This window comes from Mytilus galloprovincialis, chromosome 9 (assembly GCF_965363235.1).
Source record: "Mytilus galloprovincialis chromosome 9, xbMytGall1.hap1.1, whole genome shotgun sequence".
Taxonomy (NCBI): Eukaryota; Metazoa; Mollusca; class Bivalvia; order Mytilida; family Mytilidae; genus Mytilus; species Mytilus galloprovincialis.
In genome coordinates, this window is record NC_134846.1 from 43,153,449 (window position 1) to 43,179,073 (window position 25,625).

The window sequence follows — 25,625 nt, forward strand, 5'->3', positions numbered from 1 at the left end:
TGTCAACAGATAACACAACGGCATGCAATAAAAACGTGACGTGTAAATATAATATCTAGATCCATTGACGGTGAATATCCGGACCTAAGATAGATTTTTGACACTGCGCAAATACGAGTCTTGACAAAGTGAGTCTTGACCCCCAGTCTTATATTCTTTATGGCTTATCATGATAACATGATGTGACAACTTAGTTTTAAATGCCCTCCGATTTTTGTGTTTGTATTACGCTTTATAAAAAAAAATCATAAGAGCAAACAGGTATGCAAGTTGTATACTTATATTTATATTTATAATTACTTCTTTATCATTTAAAGTGGAAAATCTATGATGTTAGTGTTGAAAATGACAAAAATAAACTAGGCCGGCCAAGAAAATTTGTACATGAAAGACGCCTTCTTTGCATGTACGTAACTAGTACAACATGGACTCCTAAACTATAAGCAGTATTTCAACTGAGTCCGAAACTAGTCTTAACACTTTTACCTGATGTATTGGCACCAGTCACTCGACTGAAGTCCTTTTCTTATTTTTGTCGGTGGGTTTCTGTCGCATTGACGTATAACCACTGAATTTTCATCTCATTCATGACTTTACAAAAGTTACAAAGCAAGCTACTATCATTCAATTCAATATAAAACTGGATATAAAATTTCAACGTTATATCAGACTTCTGTAAACTATGCATTCACAGAATTAATGTTTAAAATTTCAATATTTACATTTACATCTAATCGTTGTTGCTGTTTCATAGCGTGTGAAAGATGGAGCAAAACATTAATTTTGATAGTTTGACATTTTTCTACCCTTTTTTTCTCTCAATGTCCCATGGTATGTTTCGCTTCTCTTGTCAAGACAAAGACAAAGACAAAATATTTAATTTCCTCAGACACAAACGTGTACAAGAGGTCAAAACATGATAAAGTATACATATAAATCGACAGCAGAGTAGTGTACGATAATAGCACGTGATTTTCATGACATTGAGACATATACATTATACTAGAACACACCCGTGATATCACGGGTCCGTGGCTGAATTAAAGTATATAAATATGCGCAAGCCTTATTTTAGTATTAGTATTGTCATCTGATAAAGTCATGTTGATTATAAGATACACAGTTTTTCTCTGCTGTCAAGTCTTTCTGTTTGAACCCGTTGAACTGGAACTTATCAGTTATTGGTAATATTAATTATTTGGAAAACAAAAGGTCCTGGAATGGAGTATTTTTTAATCAACAGCATTGTCCTATATAAGTTATAAATAAAGTTGAATTCTTTGCTTTGCTGTTTTACGTCATGTCCACTAACAAATTGAAAACTGTACCTATACGCCTTATTTTTAGCCCAGATTTTTAGTATTCGTATTGTTATCTTAGAAAGTTTTACTGATTAAAATACTACAATAGGTAACAATTTGACAATTTAGTAATGTCAACCCTGTGGTTATGACCCGTGTATATAGCATATTAGTCCTGAATACAACGTTTGGTGGTGCGCCTGTCAGATGCGGAACGTACAGATAAGGTAATAGGTAACAGGTGAATATACTATTGGTATCGGTAGCGGACTCGACCCGGAACTTCTTAATTATTGGCAATATTAATTACGTGGAAGAAAACAAAAGGGCCTGGAGTGGTGTAATTTTTAATCTACACCTTTGTACTATATTAGTTATATATAAAGTTGAATTCTGTGATTCGTCGTTATTACGTGATGACGGCTGACAAATTTCACCTCGTAATTTTAGTATTATAGATATAATACCTATTGAGTTTAGAGGATTACATGTGACAGTCATATGATATGTACAGAATTCTTTCTTATTAATCAGTGATTGTGAGTACATAAATATATATAAATGTATAAAAATTGCATCTACAAAAAATAAGTAATCTTTCTAAGGAAAGTACATACTTTCCTATACACCTTTATGTTGCAAAATGAAAGTAAACCGATTAATTTTTGCCTTGAAGGATATTGTAGGTAATAATTAGGTACAAGATTTTGTCTAAGAAGTGATACACTAGGATGTGAACAAACACACAAATAGTGATATTCGTCGCCAATATTTTGATTACATATCCTATTTTCTTTTAAAATATTTTTCCATCTTCCCGTTTCAATTGGGAATTTAAGATTTTAACATCTAAATTTAGCCATATACAATCTATCAGTATTTCCCAATCGAAGTAGATAGGGTTCTAATTCAAAGATAGGGTTCTAATTCAAATATACTTTTGAATTTACCATAGAATTCTCCTCTTGAAGAATTATTAATTACAGAAAACCATTGTTGTATAAACTGATCAACAAGTTTTTGTTTGACAAGAGATTTCAATATTTCTCTATTCATAGGTATTTGATCATTCCATATAAAAGTAAGACCACATTCATCAAAAATGGATTTAATGTACGTAACCCATTTAAAATGTGTGGGTTTACTCTGGTGAAGTTGTATCATAAGTCTATATAAAGTATAAGATAACTTATTCTCACTTGATAGCATATCATTCCAAAACATAACCATACGTAGCTTAATAGTAATATCAATGGGATAACGACCCAGTTCCCCGTAAACCATAAAATTTGGCGTACTTTTCCTCACGTGCAGAATATGTTTACAAAACTGCAAGTGCATCCGTTCCAATCCCTGTTTATTTTCAAATCCCCATACTTCACTAGAGTAAATCATTATAGGTAGAATAAGATAATCAAAAAGCTTTAGCTGTATATCTATGGGTATTGCAATATTTCTTATCTTTCTATATAGTGCATACAATGCTTTATTGGACTGTTCCAATAATTTCTTTCTAGCTGAACAAAAAGAGCCGTTATAATTGAATACAATACCCAGATAAGTATATGAGTCTAATACATCAATATTTTTACCATAGATTTCAAAATCTGATTTAACCTTGAATTTCTTTTTGCTGAAAATTACAATTTTAGTTTTACTAGTATTAACTGTGAGTTTCCACTCATTACAATATTGCTCAAAAACAGTCAATGCATGTTGCAGATCCTCCTCTGACTCAGATAAAATAACTGTGTCATCTGCATATAATATTATAAATATTTTTACATAACATAATAAGGTTTCTTTGCATTAATCTGATATATTTTCAAGGTCTTTAACATCATTATATCATAAAAAATTTCTCCAAATCATTCAAAAAGAGAGAAAAAAGAAAGGGGTATAAATTCTCCCCTTGTTTCACTCCTATATTACAACTAAAAAATGCAGAAATATCCTTTCCCATTCTAATACATGTCTGGATATTCTGATACATATTATGTATAACTCTCAATATTTTGCCTTGAATATTATATTGTAGCATCTTTTGCCAAAGTCCAGCTCTCCAAACTGTATCAAATGCACTTTTGAAATCAATGAACGAGCAAAATAATGTTTTACCAAATGAAAAATATAAAGAAATAAGTGAGTGTAAAATAAAAATATTATCCATAGTAGAAAACCCTTTTCTGAACCCAGCCTGTGCTCCTGTAATTAAGCCTATTTCATCTGACAATTTATTCAATCTATTATTGAGCACAGCAGTGAATGTTTTGCTTAGACATGAATTGAGAGTAATACTTCTGTAAGAATTCGGGTCAGATTTGGAACCCTTGTTCTTGAAAATTGGTACCATTATTCCTTTGGTCCAGCATTCTGGTATAATACCCGTATCTAACACAATGTTAAATAACATTACATACACATTCATCATATCATCTAATGTACATTTAATATATTCATATATTATCATATCCAGCAGATTTATTATTCTTTAATTTTTTTACAGCACATTTTATTTCTTCTACTGTTATTGGAGAATTTAACAATTCTTCTATATCTGGTGGTAAATTATTAACATCAATATCTATATCAATTTCATCATGTACATTATTTTCATTCATGGAATGGATTTAAAATAATCATGTAATGTTTCTACAGATATTTGAGATTTCTCATCTTTATTTTTAACAAATTTATTCAAAATTTTCCAAAACTCTTTCCCTTGTTTTTTTGACGTATTTCTCAATTTTTGTTCAAAGTCAAATTGATAGTTTTTGTATGCTTGGTTTGTAACCATCTTGTATGATTTACTTGTCTCTAGTAGTTGTTTGCGTGTTAGTTCATTTTTGTGAATGTTATAACGTTTTCTGGCTTTATGAATTTTTTTTCTCGAAGTGAGACATTTATTTGTGTACCAGGGTTTTGAATTCGGTTTCTTTCGTGATTTGTAGTGCGGTTTTGAAAGTGTTGCCTTTGCAGTATTTTGGAAAAGCTCATTTATTTCTTCGGTGATGTTGTCTATGTCTTGTTGAGTGCATGTATCACGTGTGTGTATGTTTTCAAGGTCATTCATTATATTGGTCAGCTGATCTTGATTATTGTGAAATGTATTTAAAAATTCGTTTCTGTTATTGTCGTTCCACTTGATTGAAGTTGAATTTTGTGATGTATCATGTGTAATTTCATCATGTGGTAATACTGATTTAAAAACAATGTGTATTGCATTGTGAACATCAGAAAAAAGTGGTACAAAATCAAGTATCTCAAATTCATCTACTAAAGAGAACAATTTGGATGATAAAAGCAAATAATCAATAACACTGATATCTTTACATGTAGTACGTCCAATACCTATATCAGAACCAAGTCTGGAGTTAGCTATATAAACATTGAGTTTTTTACACATATCCAACAGTTTATGACCATAATTATTAATATTGCAATGACACTCTGACATTCGAGATAACAGTATATTTTGAAGCTTCAATTGTTCATAATCTAACATGTTTGACAAAATTTCATCATCACTTTCTAATTCAAAAATACCAATCAATGACTCATCAGGAACAATAAAATCATCTCGTGTTCCCGTTTTTGCATTAAAATCTCCAATAAGAGAGACATATGAATCAAATTTATCAACAAATGTCAATAATTCAATTTCAATTTCTTCAAATGCATCAGTATTTGCATATTTAGAATTTTCCGGTGGTATATAAACAGCACCAAATAAAACATCTTTTTCAAAGTTTAGTAGACATTTTTGAAATTTAAACCACTGTACATATTGACTTTCACTTTCAATAAAACTGATGAACTGTTTCAAAATATTTTTGTATATAATTACAATTCCACCTGACTTTTTAGTTGCACCCTTTCTATTCTTTGTTACATATGAAAATTCATCAGGAAGATCAATTATATCTAAATCATCTAATTTAGTTTCAACAAAAACTTGTAGATGTGCCTTACGATGTTTGCGTTTTCAATGACGTATATTTCACGTCTGCTTTAATTCCGATTTATGTTTTAAAACTTTGTCCCAAAAAATTTTATACAGTTTCGAAACATTTAACGGCATTCTAAATATAACAGATTATTTTTCAATTTTAGGGCATTGCACATTTTCAATTTTTAAAATCAGGCAGATGTACCAAGAATTATACATAAAAATCTGAACAAACAAAAAAAAGAAAATAGGGTCATCTTCTGCCAATGCATACACAAAAGGCTTCGTTCAATAAAAACAAAGGAGTATTTTTTCCCGATTTTTCATTTCACCCTTTAATTTGAGATTATAGATCGATATTATTTGAAATTTTATATATTACTTTGATAAAATTCAATAAAACTTCTATTCTATGATCAGACATATTACGTAGTTTGTTTATTCTTTTTTGTTCAAATATTTGACCTTGACAAACAGGTAGTAAAATTGATTTTAGCACCAAAATTAGATTTCTCAAATTTGTCAACGCAAATATGTGTAGAGTATTTAGTGTCAATTATGTTTACTCTTGATTTCACTTTGTGTGCCAAAACAAATAAATAACAGAATTTACAATCAGTCAAAATAGAAAAATAGTGACCAAAGGTCAGGGAAATATACACAGGAAAATACAATATCATGGAGTATCGTTATATGGGTTTTATACAAATATTTTTGTTTATTTCCGTTGCAATCTCAGGTAAGACCTACATATATAATTTCACTGATAACCAAAAGTACATTATTTAAAAAAGAAAACATCTGAATTTGAGTTTCATACATGCTTAAGATTTATGTAACACTTGCTATTTCTGAAATAAAGAGGGGAAAATAGCATAATTTATGAAAAGCCTATACAATTGTTTAAAGATCATAAATGTCTATCCTCATCTTAAATTTAATGTTTCAACTGTAAAATCAGTGAATTCTTTATCTGCTGATTTGTTGTACTATCTCAATTGAACACCTTTTGGACAGATTTTCGTTAACTATATCAAGATACGAATGTAGAACAGAAAGTCTCAGGACAAAAAGTCTCAGAACAAAAAGTCAAAACGTCAAAGGACAAAAACGGTCATAAATTTAAATTCCGACATCCCGAAATTCGAAAAAAAAAAAAATTCCCGGATCCCGAAAGGGTCAATCCCGAAATCTCGAGCTTAAAAACACTCGATCCCGGAGTCCCGATAAAGGTCCTATCCCCATCATTTTTTTCATTTATTTTTAAAAACAGTTTTGCCTTTTCTTGAACTATTATATTTTAAGCAAATTTGTAAACAAAGTTTATTCTAAAAATAAATATCAATAACGTTAAAAAAAATTGTCAAATTGACAATTTGTCACAGGGTTTTGGTACTAACATAGGTTCATGGTGCAAATAAAATATATTCTTTGCAGGAGAAAAAGAATTGATAAATCTTCATCTATCAAGCCTTTATATGAATAATTTTCTATACTGTCAAATGAATACGTGTAATAAAGAGAAGCATTTTCAAGAACTTCCTCCTATATATCAATCAAAATATTACAAACAATCTAATTGTGACCTTTTTATACTATCAAACTTGAAATTAAAAGGTTTAGAGAAAAATGCCATATTTGGTATAATTTGAACTGTTTGTTCAATAATTCGTTCAAAGATAAAAAGATAACAAAAATCAAAGTTATATTGGATGTAACGCCACGTTAGCTTTTCAGATACTTAAAGATCTATATTCATTAGGGTTTTTTTTCATAACTTTTAAAGTTTTCCTAAATATATTATAAATAATGTCAACAGCGAAGCGTAGCGATGAATATCATTTAGATTTTTAAATATCTTTAAACTTTTTTATATTCAAATGATACTTAGTTTCAACAACTCATTAATTTTTACCTCTTTCTTGTTATCATTTTAATATTCATTTTTGGTGAAGGTCTTTCTATTGAAAAGGCAAATAAGAAAGTCTAAAAATAGTTGTAATATTTCTTCAATATAATGTTAGTTTTTCAAACTGTTTTGAAAACGAAAATCTGATGAACAACATTAAAAGAAAGAGTGTTCGAGCTAATTTCCCAAGACGTTACTTTGCCTGCTTGCTTTGTTTATATATTGTACAATATACATGTAATTGGGATAAAATTCAATAAAATTTAGATATAATATATACTATGCCTGTTGATATTGTTTGCAGTTTATACAAACAAAGCAAGCAAGCCAACCAAAGTCTTACTCTACGAGGACAGTAGCTCTAACAATACCTCCTGTTTTGTTTCAGTACAAGCTGATGTGAATGAATGCAATGCCCTTTCCTGTACTGATTGCTTCTTGCTAAACCCTAAATGTGCATGGTGTGCATCGCCAGTAAGTATATCCCATCATGTATATGTAAATGAGACAGGCACCTGTCGCAATTACTTTAATGAGACATTTATCCTACGGCACACAAAATTCAAACGAACCCACAAGACATCTAAAATATAAAAAAATGTCCTATTATTTCAGATGAGACATCGCTCCACTAGAGAGCAAAATTACCCAAAAATTAAGAATGAGGTCACCGTGCGGCCTTCAACAATGAGCTAAGCACATACCTCAAAGTCAACCAGTTGTTAAAAAAAACAGACAATTAGCTGTTCAAAATGACAAGCACTAAATCGCAACAAGTCAAGAAAAATTGGCAAACGAGTTATAAACGAGACAATCAAATATGATATCTAACAAATATTGTTAAAGAGGAGTTCCACGCATAAAATATCCCTGTGGAATAACAAACGGTACATATATTGTAGAAGTATGAATAAAAGAGTATACGCATTAAATGCATAAATCTCTTACCTTTATAACAAGCGAGAGTCTTATCAAAATAACGTATGTTTAATTGTTTATATCTTTATTATTTGCATATTGTTTTCTCTCTAAAGAAAGAAAAACCTCCAAGCATTAATAGTTACCATGCAAAAACAATATAAATAAACTCACACAAGTTTGAATTCATATAAAGGATTTTCAAGGAGGCGAATGGGAACGATGCCAGAATGTTCGAAAGTTTCGAAAATCTTGTCCAAAGAAAGAGCTGTTTACTACAAATGAAACCCCAAATTTGCAGGTAAATATACAGAATTTTAATGTAAAATTTGATATAGGAATATTAAGAAAGATTCTGAATTGAAGCATAATACAATATCTATTTTTTTATTTGCTCGTAAGCATTTTTATTAAAAACACTCACTTATGATATTTCAAGGCAGTTTCTTTTCATTTGCGATATCTATTCTATAAATATATCAGATTATTGTATTAGTATTGATACATGTTCTATCTGGTTTTTTTTTTCTTAATCATTCTGTTTTCTCAAATAGTCAGCCAAACTGAAAATGGTATACCAATTATGAACAGTTTTTGCAATCGAAATGAATTTACAAATAAAATGGAACTGAATAACCATCATTCCCCTGTTTTTAATTATACAGAAAATATACTCCTTAAAATAGGAAATCCATTCATCTTTATGGGTTCAACTATTAAATAATTATATCGTATGCTAGTTTGTCATAGAAAGACAAGTTTTTATTTTATAGTATTTAATTGATATTGTAGCAAACAAGGATAGAATTGTTATTGATTTGAGGGTAGTCTATATTATCTTAAAATTTGTTTGCAGAAAAATAAAATTGAAGAAAATTTAGTAAGCATTTCAAAAGCGACCATAAATCTGCGTCAAAGTAAGTATTTGAATATTCGTTACATATTATTTATACCCATTACAAGCCTGCACCGGCCGTCGATTACGGTTTTTTAAATTGTATTTTTTTTTTTGCTTCCAAGCATGCATCATGAGGCCTTGTTTTAATCAGACTGGGAGGTGCTTTACTTTATTCAAAATTACAAAGTAACGGTCTTTCGAAATGAAATTTATAAAAAAAAAGTCAGCAAATGAAATAGAAAGAAAAAAGAACCCCAAAAACATTTGGTATTTTTCTTTTTTCCAGCTTTCATTGTTGTTCTTTTTTTTATATTTGTTTAAACAACTACTATTGCGTTAAGGGCTAGTAGACAATCTCTTTGTTTTGAGCTGTAATTTTAAGGTATGATTTGATAGGTTTTAATAAGTACATACATTGAGCGAATTGATTTTAATATGAAAAAGTGCTTATGCTGTACATTACAGCTGGTTTAAGAGTTAACGATCTTTTCATACTGTACAGCACTCCAATGGTAACTAAGTGTGTAAACATAAAATGTTAATAGAGTAAGGCATCCACTCGAATATCTATTAGGACTGATAAGTACCTTTATCGTACATCCTGCTAAAACAGAGGAGTTTAATGTCCACAGATATATATTGTCAAAAATACGAGCTCTTTTGGGCTTTTCTGCAACTTTTAAAATAATTGGAAGAGAGATACTTAAATGATAACCATCGTTGTGTTTCAGATGCATCCGTATCGTTTCCTTTAACAGTTTTAGTGCCACGAAACACAAGGAGAAAGAAGGTAAGTTTAAAGTTTCATTCCAAGGGGAGAATAGATTGAACACTCACAAACATATGTAACCCCGCCATAGTCTGTTGTGCCTATCTGAAAGGGGGAAAATGATGCTGTGTTTTAATGGTTGTCGATGGTTCAATCCTGTCATATTTTTTTTTATCGTTAATTGACTTGTATTTAATCACGTTGTCAGTTAGTTTGATTGAGTTTATAACACTTTTTGTCTGGTCTTTCATTGTTATAATCTTAAGCTGTTCGGTGAAAGTTGCTTACATGTACATAAAATAAGATTTTTTTAATCTAACACAATTAAATCTTACTGTTATTAATATAAGAAGCATTCAAAAGAAAATCTCTTGATTTTTTTTTCAGGAAAATGTACTGGTAGGAGGTTGGAGATCTAATAAGAAGCCAGTAGAGTTAACAATCGAGTCCGACTGTAAAAATGGGTTAGCACGTATAAATTGTGTGATGGTAGGAATGCCTTTTCGGCATGCAATCGTTAGCGTCAAACTGGGTTTAAATTTTACCGTGTTTCGTCAACATATTCGTATCGTGTTTCGTCAGAGAACTCAAATAATTATTGTTACCGTTATTTTTGTAAACAAATCAACATGATTCGTCAAAATCAGTCGATTTTATTATCGTATGAAAGAAAGTGTACATTTTATCGATATGCAACAAAAGTTACCGTTAACATGTTTTGCAAGATTTGTTACCGTTATTTGTCACGAAGGTACTACTACCACTTGTATGACTTGTTTAGATGATGGGTTTGATTTGTTCAACTTTTTGGGGTAGCTAGGTAATGTTATGTAAACATTTTGATATTTTGTGATTTTTTGGAAACGAAGAAAACAAACAAATAACCAAACAAACAAACAAACAAACAAATAAACAAATGTTAAGAAATGATACATTCAGGGTTATATCGAAAATTAGAATTAATCTGAATAAAAATTGAATTTTCCTGGGTATAATTGAGAAAGAATTTTTCTTTTGCAACACTTTATCATAATTTGACACATGATATGATTTATTGTTAGAAGTCTTAGTAGTACTATTGGCATTTATGGGTTTTATTTGAAACATTGCATTGCAGATAAACTATTGTGGTTAACAAAATCTGTCATTTTGCAGGAGAAGGAAAGGAAATAAGTTTGTCTGCAGAAAACAAAAGAGGGGCGAAAAGGTTTGTTCAATTATTACGTAAATGAGAGTCTGGGTGTAGTTTATATAGAATAGAGAATAAAGACATAGGAATATAGAAATATAGCAAATACCTGGGAGTAACAATGAGCGATAATCTAACCTGGGACAGGTATATTAACAATAAAATTGGGTAAAGGAATCAAACACTACATTGTAGGCTTCATACGACGTAATCTAAAAGATTTCGCTAAACCGGTTAAAGCAGCAGCATATTAAACAATACCAAGACCTTCAGTTGAAAATGCTTGCACGGTATGGGACCCTGCAAAACAGGATGTAATAAAAGCAATCTGGCTGTATAACAAAACTGGTAACATCATTAAAATGGGAAAGCCTTCAAGACCACAGGAAACAAAATAGGTTATGCATGCTGTTCAAAATTCAACATTTTCTAATAGACATAGATCAGCACCAATATCTGATGCCAAACGATAGCCGGACCAGAGGTAAAAACCGTTTGTACCAAGAAAGGGCTACATCAGACGCCGTCGGCAAATATTGTTTCCAAGGATCATCAGAGACTGGAACCAACTGCCATCATTAGCTACATTAGCTGACACATTGGAAGGATTCAGAAGTGCTATGAAGGCATGCTTTGCTGCTGTTGAAAATTTTAAAAAAAATTAGATGATACATAAATAGTTTGACAGTAAAACCATTTTCATTGGAACTTAACAGAATAAGAAAAAAAGGCATAACCAGACCCTAGTAAATGTTTGATGAATGATTGTGTTAACTTACTACATACAATTTAGTAAATCAAGTAAACACATTTTAAATCGTGTAAATACAATTTATGTTTTTTCGTCTAATTTACTTTTTATGAAAATAAATCATCATAGATACTATGATTAAATTTTATATTTACGCCAGACTCGCGTTTCGTCTACAAAAAACTCATCAGTGACGCTCGAATCCAAAAAAGTTAAAAAGGTCAAATAAAGTACGAAGTTAAAGAACATTGAGGACCAACATTTCTAAAAGTTTTGCCAAATACAGCTAAGGGAATCTATTCCTGAGGTATAAAAACCTTAGTATTTCAAAAATTCAAAAGTTTTGTAAACAGTTAATTTATAAATATGACCATATCAATGATTATTCATGTCAGTACTGAAATGCTGACTACTGGGCTGGTGATACTCTTGGGGAATTTAAACTCCACCAGCAGTGGAATCGACCCAGTGGTTGTAAATAAAATCAGGATTAAATTTTGTATCTACGCCAGACGCGCGTTTCGTCTACAAAAGACTCATTATGAATGTAATTAGCTTCAAATACGCATTGACATATTACATCTATTTTAGGTGACGTTTGAACTGACAACTAGACTGAAAAACTGCATTGATAAACAAAGAGGGTATGTAACAGTTATTTTTACTTTAAAATATTATAGATTGATAAATATGTATCTTTATTATCTCCCATTTAATACGATATTACAGGGCTTGTAATTTCTTTCATAATTTCCTTGGTAGAAGGTTGATGCTCAAAAGTAAGCTGTTAAGCCAAGAAATCCATGTTGAATATTTTTAATGGTCACTTCGTAAATTTTATGGGTATTACAGACTTTTTTTGACTTAACTGTACGTCTGTTCGTCATTTGTCATTTTAAATGTTAGCCATGTCGTTGTCAGTTTATTTTTAACTTGATAGTTTAAATGAGTTGTTAATCAGATTATGATACAATAACACTATGTTGACAGCAGTTTAAAACCAACAATATTGAGAAGCATAGAAAATGACTCGTAACCCTTCCATTGTTTTGCATTGCATTATGATACCAATTTACTGTTTTATTAAATGTCTTAATAAGAATTTTTCTTTAAATTATAGACCGTTTGAGTACTATCATTTTATAGCTAAGCATGTACTTCAGTGGTTTTCGTTGGTTGCTTTCATCATATTTGGTTTTTGTTTGATGTTTTATCATTAAGCGGACTGTTATTTTCAAGTTTGAATTGTTTTGTGACTGGCGAAAAGTTTTATAAATAACTGCATATAATGATTTTTTTTCCTCATTTTTGAAGCCCGTACAGTGGACTTTGTCTGCTTCCATCAACTTCATGGTTGTTTATTGTAGATAGTTGTCTCATTGGCCATCATATTTAGTATACTCCATCTTCTTATGGTTATGCGTTAACTTGAACATATTGATGGCAATGAAGACAAAGTGTTAAATCTCACATTTTTGGTTTTAGACGATACAATATATTGGTGAAGATAGGAAAAGCCAAAAAAATAGTTAAAGTTGATATCAGATATGTTTGTCAATGTAAAGTCATCAACAACAGAAATGTAAGTAACACATCCTGATGTTTTCTATGATTAACTTACGCACGACACCACCAATCACAGACTTTGTTATGTATTTTTTCTGAATAGTGTTTGGTATCCTTTACAACAAATTAAAAATTGATAAAAATACAAAGAACGCTTTCTTAGTTTGGTATTTTCGAAGCGTTTTTTCTGGATTTCTGGAATAGCCAAATACATCTTAGGTCTACACAACTTTAGTTTCTAACTAATTTCTGAACATATTAACGAATATATCCCGGGACTAACTGTCTATACATGCAGCGTTATCGACCTGTTGGTAGAAAATTAAAATAACACTTTGTAAACTTGTTACTAAAACGTTTTTCAGGTTCAGATTTTATAGATGATGTTCATAATCAAAATGACTGTTGAAGACTAAAATGCATTTTCTGTATCATTTGTATTCATGAAGCTGTATAAGTAAAGAATGTCATTATGTGTTTTTATCAGTTACTGCTACTATTCAGATAGCTATTACCACAGAAAAACAGTTTTTACTGTAAATTATTTATAACTGAAACGTTATGCAATAAAAAGTAAAATCATAAAAATACCAAAATCCGAGGAAAATTCAGAACGGAAAGTCCTTAATGAAATGCAAAAATCAAATTGCTCCAACACACCAAACGAATGTTTAAAAACTGTCAAATTCTTGACTTGGTACAGGCATTTTCTAATGTCGAAAATGGTGGATAAAATATTGTAAAATGATGCATACATTTTTTTAAAGTTACATTCTTATTTTTTTATCAAGTTCGATAAGAAGTGTTCATATAATACTAAACGAAATGTTGGTGACGGAAATTGTGTATTACAAGCTACAGTTGTGGAGGCCCCACCCCCAGAGGAAGAGGAAATTCTAAACGTCAACCTGGAATGTCCATTTTCAGAATCTGAGTCTGAGAATATGTGTCGTAGGTAAGAACACAATTGCATGTAGATTTTAGACATAAAAAATTAAGTTTTACACTGTAGCTTTATTTTATTTTACTCGTCAAGTCTTTTCATATTTTCACACCAAGTCTTAGTTTTCACATAGACTTATGTCATATATATTTATAGATTATTGTTTCATTTGTCCACATAAAAAAACGAGGTAAAGTAAACAAAAAAATAATCATAAGATTCAACGAAAATTGTAACTATGCATGCTTACAAAATTTGTGTTAACAAGTAAATAATCAACCAATATAACTGAATAATAAAAAGGCCCCTATCAACCTAACTGTATTGGTCCCATATCTGTATTTTATTTACCAATTTATCAATCTAAAAGCAACATCGCTTGACTTACTATAACCATTAGCATTAGACTGCTGGCTGTGTGTGAGATTTTAACACTAAATAAAGGCAACGGTAGTATACCGCTGTACAAAAGTCATACATTGATTTAGAGAAAACAAATCCGGGTTACACACTAAAACCGAAGAAACACATTAGTGAACAGGTAAAACTTTCGGATGCAGCTATTAAACTGAAAACCCTTTATCCTAATCTTCTCTATACTAACTAACGCCGCTTTATATCATATAGTCCTAGAAATGGTGGAGGAAATACAGTTTGTTCTGGAAAAGGACAGTGTGTTTGTGGATTATGTAGATGTGTAAGTATTCTAGGTAAACCTATGTTAAAACATCACATACTTTTAGAACTGAGCTGCTGGGTACTAGAAACAAGTAAAATAACAAAAATACCGAACTCCAAGGAAAATTCAAAGTAGGGAGTCCATTATGAAATGCCAAAATCAAAAGTTTGAACACAATAAACAAATAAAAAACAACTGTTATTCCTGACTTGGTACAGGTATTTTCTGATGCAGGAAATTGTAAATTAAACCTGGTTTTATAGGCAGCTAAACCTCTCACTTATATGACAGTCGCATGTAATTTCATTATATTGACAACAATGGGTGAGCAAACCAAACAGACATTATAGAACTGTATAAAAAATGGTGTACAACCGTCTACATTGTGGTTGATCTGGTGATGTGACATATCTTCCAAATGTTTGAAACCTTCTTAACAGTAAGTAATTGTAAAAATTCTGGTACACACTAATGTTTAATTACACTTCATGGGTAATATCAACATCATATGATATTTCTTAATATACTGTCGATTCGTTTAATTTCGTTGGTATCAATTTTCGTGGATAGAGCAAAATTTCCATTAACGTGTATATTTGATTTCGTGGTTTTCGATTTATGACTTTCCAACAGCAGTATACTACTGTTGCCTTTATCTGACAATTTGTTTACACAAAGCCTTAAGAGAAAAATGTAATTGGTTGAGCATTTCTACATGTGGCTCATGTATACGTACGAAACCCACGAAAATTTGTATCCAAAGACTAATAATGAATCCACAGTATTTTCCAATATATTCTAGAATGTTACCTCCTACAGTTTTTTTTTTATCTGTTTGCAAAAACCGATAAGTATATTTTTACATCACTAAAGTCGTTATATTTATATTAATTAAAAAAAAATATAAAGTAATATTATTAATTCGTATATTTTAACTAATTTGATTCGTTCAGGGATAGTCACTATAAACTATAAAACTATATTTCCGAAGGTAGACGGAAAAAGGACAGCAAAAAGCATATTGCACGGTTATTTTTAGAATATCTAAAAACCGATATACTTTGTGATGTCATGTAATGAATTTCATGATATTGTTAAAAGTTTTATAAAAAGATATATATGATCGATTATTTGAAGAATAAAAATCTTCAAATATATAAGATGTAAAAAAAAAAAGGAAATGAAATAACAACTAATATGTTGTTATTGTCTAGAAGACAATATGATATCTATAAAACTCCAACAAAATCAAATGACGATTTTGATACAAATATGGTTCGGAAATTAATAATATACCAATGATAGCCTATTATGAGGTCAATACAGGATATATCGACCCAAAGAATTATATCAACCTCGGACTTCGTCCTAAGTCAATATACTTCTTTCAGGTCAATATATCCTTGTATCGACCTCATACAAAGGCTATAATTGTAAAATAACAAGAAAGTCGAACTTAATAAATACCTGACCGTTTATAAGGTACCACCAATTATAAAAATAAATCAAGTTCTACACGATACTCAAACTACGCTGTCGAAGGTATGTATATCCAAAGGAATAAGGAAAAAAGGGAAGAATCAAAGTTGTTATTATAGATAACTGTGTTAAGTTAAATAAAAGTCTGTTCGATTGATTAAAACATAACCTCCCTTTTCTTACAGTTATCATTTATTGTTTGCTATGAATTTTGTAATATTATTGAGTTGTCAGAGTAATTCGAATGAAGTAGTTTCATTTATATTGGCATTAATACGACGATTTCCAGCTTGCAGATTTTGAGTTTTAACAGATTAGTTACTAGTATTTAAATTTTTGTTTTCAAAATAATATGTATTTTGGCAAGTTTTGTGAATGTTCTGATCAGACATGTCCACGGCATAATGGCTTTTTATGCGGCGGTAAGTACTCAGTATTGTAAATTCTGTAGATGTTATTTCCATTGATTATATATTAGTAGATGTAATCTTCAATGATATTGCCGGTAGATGTGATGTCCATTGATGATATTTGTAGATATAATTTCCATTGATAATATTGGTACATGTAGATATAATGTCAATTGATATTATTAGTAAATGTCATTTCCAATGATATTATTGGTGGATGTGGTTTCAATTGATATTATTGGTAGATATAATGTCAATTGATATCATTAGTAGATGTTATATTCATTGATATTATGGTGAATGTGATTTCCAATTATATCATTTGTAGATGTGATTTTAATTGATGCAATTTGAAGATCTAATGTCCATTGACATAATTGAGAGATGTTATTCCCATTGATATTATTAGTAGACGTAATGTCCATTGATATTATTGGTAGACGTAATGTTCATTGATATTATTAGTAGACGTAATGTCCATTGATATTATTGGTAGACGTGATGTTCATTGATATTATTAGTAGATGTAATGTCCATTGATATTATTGGTAGACATAATGTCCATTGATATTATTGGTGGATGTGATTTCCATTGATATTATTAGTAGACGTAATGTCCATTGATATTATTGGTAGACGTAATGTTCATTGATATTATTAGTAGACGTAATGTCCATTGATATAATTAGTAGACGTTATGTTCATTGATATTATTGGTAGACGTAATGTCCATTGATATTATTGGTAGACGTAATGTCCATTGATATTATTGGTGGATGTGATTTCCATTGATATTATTGTTAAATGTCATTCCCATTGATAATAAATCTTTTATATTGTGTTCGTAATGTACAAAATATAAGTTATGAATTTCAAGTAAATTGAATTGTGTATTGGTATGTTATACCATAGTTAATAATCACTCCTGAGACATAACAATTTTTTTCCTCATATTTCAATTAAAGGACGCAGTCAAGGAGAGTGTAAATGCGGAGAATGTGACTGTAAGGAGGGTTACACTGGTAATAACTGTGGCTGCCCAACAACAAATGCTACGTGCCTTGCCACGGGCGGAGTAAGTTTATTTTATAGATTGATTCAATGTTCGAGAAGGAAATATGTTGACTGTTTTTAAATTATTTAGAATTTTTAAACAAAACCTATGACTTCTATATAATTGATCGAATGAAAAAGTACGTAAAACATGCAAAGTATTTAGCATGTCCATAACTTAGAATTAATGTTGGAACGGAAACGAAAAAAATCCATAATTTATAATGAATGGTATACCATACTCTTTCATACAGAAATGTAGGGCCTGTAAAAATTTATAATGTCTGTCATTTTGTTAATTTGAACAGAGCATCTGTAATGAAAAAGGATTCTGTATTTGTGGAAAGTGTAGATGTAATCGAGGCTACAGTGGTTTAACTTGTGAAGATTGTCCGGTGAGTAAAATTAAACTAGTACAAAATGTATAATACCTGCAACTAGTATACTAATAATTAGTATAATAGTCCAAGATAAGACGTGTCACACAAATTTGTATTATCACTCTAACAAGTGGATGTGTAAGCAATACAAGGTCATTTTCTGTTTACGCTTAAAATCGCCTATAAAACTTTCATAAATGGCAAAGTCGTAAATTAATAGAGATACGTTCAACTGATTCATTTTGTTCCTCCAAAAATGATTTTAAAAGTTATGTACTTATGTTCTATTAAAGTTTGAACCATAGTGGCAGTAGTGGGTCTTTTCATTTAATCATAACTTTATAATCAATGTATCAAGTTAATTTCAAAAACTATTATTATTTTTTTAGACGTGTGTTCCAAGTTGTCGGCGATTTAAACAATGTGCCGAGTGTCTAGCTGAGGTTGGACATATCATGCCAAGATCGATGTGTCGTACAGTCTGTAAAGGAGAACTTCCGGAATATTCTATTGTACAAAAACTTTCAGGTTAGACTTGTTACGTTATATAAGCAGTTATGTTAGTGAATCATTCCATAAAATTCATCAGGTTAAACAAAACAGTTAAATAAAAAAGTATGAACAAAAATACCTAGCTTCAAGGTTATCCAAAAATGGGTGAAGTACATAAACATGATAAAACCTAACGAAAAGGTACTTCTAAATTGCACAACTAATAATTTTAGATACAAAGAGTATATGTATATATATAGCAACGACAGTTGTGATAGTTTGATCAGTGATCAGCAATCAAATAGAAAGTTAAACTGAATATCATTATATGCATTTGTGTGAATTTTATTATGTGATCATTTAAATGAATCCGCTTTAGAGACACACAGTCACTGTGTTGATTAACAAGACTGCAAGATGGGTACCTCATGTGATCTATAGGAGAAAGGATATACATGGATGCCACAGTTTCATGAAACAGATACACGTGCGAGTAATCGATATTTCAAAGGATCGGTTCGTGTTTATCTGTTCTTCACCTAAATATTGAATAGGCTAGGACATCATTCTTCTTTCTTAACGACATTTTTTGGCGTTACAGGAAAGGAAGATGCGAAAATTTGCTACTTTGTGGGACAAGATGGCTGCCCCCTTAATTTTGAAGTATTATATCTTTCAAAAGACTATACAGCACCTGAAGTACGGATAGAAAAAAGAACAGGTAGAGTTAACGTAAAAAAACCAATGCTACATAATTTGTTAAGTTAATTTCAACGTTTTTCCTTCTTTTTTGTTAAACTTAAGTTTATTATTTTGTTAATTTTAAAGTAACCGTAATTCAGCTTTTTTTGGTACATTTTATGTAAAAATTGGCATACAAAAAATAGCTTATTTCTGGTAGATATATACGAAATAAACCATGCCAATGATACGACTCAAGAAGAATCCATTATTAAGACATTGTAATTTTTCAGAATGTATGACATCACAGAAATGTAGAAGTGATGACCAATGTATAGCACCAAACGGAGTGAGTAAACCACTTGTAGTTATTTTAGTTTGTCACATGGTTTCCCTCTGTCCAATTCTGGATTCGAAATGTCCAGAATTTGACATTGAGTCGTTTATTTTTTTTCTCCATAATTACAAAACTCAAATAGAATAAAAGCTTTCAGATCATATGCAAAAAAGGACTACTTTGATTTCATGTTTTGATTAAATAAATAACAAATGACTTTTGGTGGTTTTGCTCGGGTTTGGTTGGTGACCTGGATTTGTTTTCGCTTAATCATTTTATGACTATTCAACTGCGGATTGCTACTGTTGCCTTTATTTACCAGAAAACAATTTATTGATTGTAGCTCTATCCAACAAGCTTGATTAACGGTATTTGTAGTACCAAATCTCATTATAGTTATCAGTCTTTTGATATGGAACACTGAACGCGCCCTTTGTCTACACTAAAAAGTCAAATTACAAAAATACTTAACTACGAGGAAAATTCAAAACGGAAAATCCCTAATCAAATGTCAATCTCCAAAGTTCAAACACTTCAAACGAATGGATATCAACTGTCATATTTCTGATTTGGTACAGGCATTATTAGTGGTGCACAGTCAGTTGGAATCCCTAATTCGGACTATTATCCATATGCATGTCTTTATTATGATACCCAAATAAATACAGTATTGTTGATTTTAAAGCGCTGCTATTGTATCTATTATTAATTTACAGTCCATTTGCAACAGAAAGGGCCAGTGTAATTGTGGTTATTGTGAATGTCAGTCTGGTTATGGCGGTCCGACATGTGAGGAATGCATGGTAGGTTTTCATATTACTTACATAAATAAATGACAGATCATCTTTATTTGAATTTACTAGCCTACTCCTTGATGTGTCAATAACCACAAAATACATGTTTAAACTTGTAATCTCTCTTATCTTCGCCACAATCTGTCTTTGAGTGCTGAATTTTAAAAAATGCAACTCTTTCGCATCACTTGAAACCCTGGCCACCAACAATTTTTAGGATTATTCAGAAGTTATCTATAAACTACCCTTTTTAATAGATATACAATATAGAAGTATGCCTTTTTCCTGTTATTTATTTAGACATCTCCTTTTATTTATTTATTTATTTATACAGGGTTGCAATGATGTTTGCGAACAATACAGAAGTTGTGCAACTTGTGGCGCTCTAACCAAATCTATGCGATGCAAAAGGGAGCGAAAGTGTTCTAATATCACAAAAGTTTCTACCTTGAATGGAGGTAAGCACTAATTTACCTTTCATTAATATTGTTTATGTTTTAGACTGAAATGGACATCTGATTTATTGAATTTATCCAGCGCTTTTAAACTATGTGCTGGTATACAGAAGCAAAGATTATTTTCACAATGCCATAAATGAAAAACAGAAGAAAAAAAAAATAGAAATATAAATGCAAGATTGTACAACATAATAAAATACGCAGATGTGGAATGATTACCAAAGATTTGATTTGATGTACAATGTATAATATGCACAGTTTGGAGTTTTGATTGATCGCAACCTAAATTAATATCACATTTTGAAGAGCAATTAATCAAAAAATAAAACTGAAAGGACGCCAAACCAGCTTAGGAACACCTGATTATGTAAGAAGCAAGCAAGCTATGGATTATGTTCAAATCTGTATTACATTCTTTTTATGTATGCTACTGTTCATTTAACAGCTGGTCAATTAATATTTTTAAAAGATATTCAATGTAAGTAGACTATCGGTCACTAAACTTTTAATTTTTAAGCACAAAGGCAGTTTTGCATAATGATTAAATTACTAAATGGTTTTGCACAGAATGTAGTGTATGATGAGACTCGGTCTCTTTTTTCTTCAAATACATTTTTTTTATTTTCATAGACTTGGGGCAAATGTGTCAGTATAGAGATCCAGGAAGTCAATGTATAGTTAATTATGCTGTAAAATTCCAAAATGGTCAGGCTGATATCAGTGTTTTAGACCAAATAGGTATAGTGTTTATAGATAATTATCTGTTATATATATGGTTGATTAGAGAGGCAAAGGATATCGAATGGACATTGATACTCATAAGTCGAAAATGAATTTACACCGCCATGGATATAAATGAAAAGAAAAATAGACAAACAATAATACACAAAAAAACAAAAAACAAAGTCTAAGCGATACAAAGTCTACTTTAAAACGGCGGGTGATCTCAGGCAAGCAGATCATGCTCCACATGTGGCACTCGTGGTGTAAGTACCCGATGATATGTTTTATTTGGTAGGTCACATTCCGAGGAAAGTGGACGAGATTGTAATTACGACAATGGCAACATATCCGTCGTCATCTGTAAAAGATATTTCATAATGGTCAACCAAATCGTGATTGCGTCCGTAAATTTACGAAGGGATCATTTCAACTTCACTAACTCTAACTCTTGGTTTAAAAGCTTCTTTTTGAGCAGCAACCCCCTGTCAAGGAAATCAGAATAGAAACACACATATCGTATCAACAAGGGGATATATACCATGTACTCCGGATGCAGGCTCTGCTGCAGGAATGTTGCTACATAGAATGGAAAATTCACAATTGGGAAGCTGTTATCATCTCTTTTATCGTTTTGTTTTCAACTGAACCTCTTCGACAATTTCTAGAATTAAGTCACAATATTGATCAGCCTTAACTTTATATGTTATATCCTTTATTTCAAGTTCGATGGGGTATATCACATAATTTAAAAAGAATAGCACAAGCACATTTATGAAAATATTGCATCTTTTATTACAATTAATAGCAAAACGTTAAAATGGTTTACTTGTTTGTGAATAAAAACCAATTGAATCGGAATTACGAAAAATTAAAAGGGTTTCATTGTTAGAACACATCTTCTATTTCTTATTTGCAGTTGGTTGTAACAACGGAGAAGGACCACTCATAAGAGCAGACCTGGAGTTTGTTCCGAGTAAATAGACCGTATCCATTGTAGTAACTATTTAAAGTGTATGTTATCAAATGATTTACAAGAAAGTAAAATCATGAACTGTATAAATATCTTTACAAATTTTCAACGTGCACTCAGATAATTTTATGTGAAAACAATGCAATTCAAACATGATGGTCTTTGTCAAATGCAATGTTATCTGTATTTTAACAGATGTAAAATGATATAGTTAATAAAGAAATAGCTTTCTTACAAATGTCATATTTTTTACGTTGCATGACTAAGAAAGTTTTAGTTTCTCAAAATAATCAACATTTTTCATGACTAAGAAAGTTTTAGTTTCTCAAAATAATCAACATTTTTTTTATAGACAATTTTCTGTTTTTGACTGTTTGACCAGGTTCAATCTACCACTTTTCTTAGAATGCCCTGTACCAACTCAGGAATACAGCAGTAGTTATCAAATAGTTCGTTTCTACGTGTGTTGCACTTCGGTGTTCCTGTTGTTCCTTATGTTTTCCTCTTATAGTTCATGTGTTTTCCTCGGTTTTGGTTTGTTATCTGGATTCGTTTTCTCTCAATCTATTTATGACTTTTGAACACCGGTATACTTCTGTTGCCTTCATTTGATTGTTTGCTTGTCCAAACTTGTCTTTAAGTTTCTATTGATGTTTTTTTTTACCTTTATTCCATTTTTCGTTCTTTATAAGGTTTAAATCAGTTACTGTATGACCTGCATGATATAATCGTTCCGAGTAACAATTAAGATCGATATGTTCACCTTCTCTGTAACTACTTTTTCCAAAATATTTTACATCCAACCATCCAAAGGAACAAACTTAAGATTGGATAAAATTCATGAAAAGGGAAGGGGATTGTAGTTACGACGTAAGGAACGTATCCGATATCATCTGTGAAACGGTTATTCCATAACGGTCAACCAACTCGTGATGGCGTCCGTAAAATTTACGAAGGGATGGTTTCAACTTCACCATTCGGAACTCTTGGTTTAATAGCTTCCTTGTGAGCAGCAAACCTCTATCAAGGAAATCATGATAACAAATACAAACACGGGACTAGCGTATCAATTGGGAGATATCTAATCCGTATGCAGGCTCTGTTGGAATGTTGCTACTTAGAAATGGAAAGTTTACTATTGGGAAGCTGAAGTAGTAAAGGTCTGTTTTCAACCAACTCTCACTGTCAATTTCTAGATATATGAGTTAAACTTCACTGTATCTGTTGTATCCTTTATCTTTAGTTCGATGGGATAGATGCGTTCAACATAGTCTCCAAATGTTAAATAATTTAGTGAGAGAACATTATCTATATAGCGGAAAGTAAAGCTAACTTATTATCTTTCTTCCTAAGAAGTTCCTTTATGAAGTCAGCCTCATAATAATAAAGAAAAAAGTCGGCAAGAAGAGCGCACAGTTTGTTTCCATTGGAATGCGGACAATTAGTTGAAAAAACGCGTTCTCCAAACGTAACAAATATGTCAAGCATCTTGATAATGTCAGTTTTAGAGAATGTTTTGTTTCGATCAGAGTGATTCTTTGCAAAGTAGGATTGGTCCCTCGCCAAGACAAGACTCATGTATCTACGTTCGCCTTTCTTTATTATGAAACAAAGCAATACCAACTCTTTCAATTTGTCTTTTATTTTGGAATTGGGAATACTTGTGTGAAGTGAAGAAATGTCACATGTTTTAATACTATTGCAAGATGAAAGTGTTTTAGATTCTATGTACTCTAAAAGATCTTTGGAATATTTTAGTATCCACATCTGATCCACGCCACCTCTAGAATAGGCAGTTTCACAATAACTTTTAAGCCCGGCTTTGATTACTGATAACAAAGCTGTTAATAATTTAGGAAGAGGTTTCGTGGAGCACGTGGAAGACCCAGCAATATACCGTTGTTTGTAAGGACACTCGTGCAGCAATTGATTGCTTTACCTGATCAGGTTTATCTTTTGCTGATTGAGGATTAATAAGAACTATCAATCCTTAATCTTCCATCATTGGTTTCCGTTTTGAATTTTCCTCCGAGTTGGGTAATTTTGATATTTTAATTTTTTCTATCATGAATTTCAAGATAATTGTATAAAATTCTACAGTTGATCATGAATTGTAATTGAGATGTAGATCAACAAAGTCGGTTATGGTCACCTTTTGTAGATCTGATCGTGCTTGTTATTATTGCAGTTTCTGTCTTTGAATAGTAAATAAAAGCATTCAGGAAAAAGGCTTTCCCACGTCAGTACAAATTAATTCATCATAGATACCAATATTGAAGTTTTGTAAAAAGACGCGCGTTTGTTTTCAAATGACTTATTAAGTGTCACTGAAACCAAGAAAGTTAAAAATGCTGAATAAATTACAAAGTTGGAGAGCATTGCGGATCAATAATTCCAAAATCGTTTTGGCAAATACATCTAATATAATATATTCATAAGGTAGAAAAGCATTAATATTTCGATTATTCAAATTTTCAATCACGTGCAAATAAGTTTCTTAAGGCACCATAGACATGCAGTCCTAAAATTTCGGAGCATAGTGATATCATTTTTCGTGAGGTCAAATATTCCTTTTATGTCAATTAGTTTCTATAACTATGTGATTGCTTTACCTGATCAGGTTTATTTGTTGCTGATTAAGGATTAATAAAAGTTTTAAAATATTTCATCCTTACGACATACTTCAGAGAATAACTTGCTGTTGTATCGTGTACCAAGTCAGGATTTTGACAGTTTTTATCAATTTGTTTATTGTGTTTGTGCTTTTGATATTGCTATTTTATTAGGAACATTCCTTTTTTTAATTCCAGTTCAGTATTTTGGTGATTTTACTTTTGTATCGATGAAAAGTTTTACGACAAAAGAGATGATTTCAGCTTTCCAATTGTGAACTTTCCATTTCTAAGTAGCAACATTCCAGCAGCACCTGCATACGGGGTATATATCTCCCAATTGAAACGATATTCCCGTGCTTGC

General features: G+C 31.0%; 1 protein-coding gene across 1 annotated transcript; it reads left to right on the forward strand.

Moving 5' to 3' along the window:
• Positions 1 to 5,766: 5,766 nt before the first annotated feature.
• On the forward strand, positions 5,767 to 22,887 carry LOC143045041 (uncharacterized). Its single transcript, XM_076217329.1, has 21 exons — positions 5,767 to 5,989; positions 7,548 to 7,633; positions 8,274 to 8,378; positions 8,934 to 8,994; positions 9,707 to 9,765; positions 10,132 to 10,208; positions 10,900 to 10,951; positions 12,276 to 12,328; positions 13,170 to 13,266; positions 14,042 to 14,205; positions 14,821 to 14,890; positions 16,698 to 16,773; positions 17,727 to 17,836; positions 18,123 to 18,209; positions 18,584 to 18,722; positions 19,288 to 19,407; positions 19,661 to 19,716; positions 20,421 to 20,507; positions 20,833 to 20,956; positions 21,587 to 21,694; positions 22,596 to 22,887. Exons 1-21 carry the CDS (start codon positions 5,929 to 5,931, stop codon positions 22,658 to 22,660), a joined length of 1,857 nt encoding a protein of 618 aa, XP_076073444.1. The 5' UTR covers positions 5,767 to 5,928; the 3' UTR covers positions 22,661 to 22,887.
• The last annotated feature ends 2,738 nt before the right edge of the window (positions 22,888 to 25,625 follow it).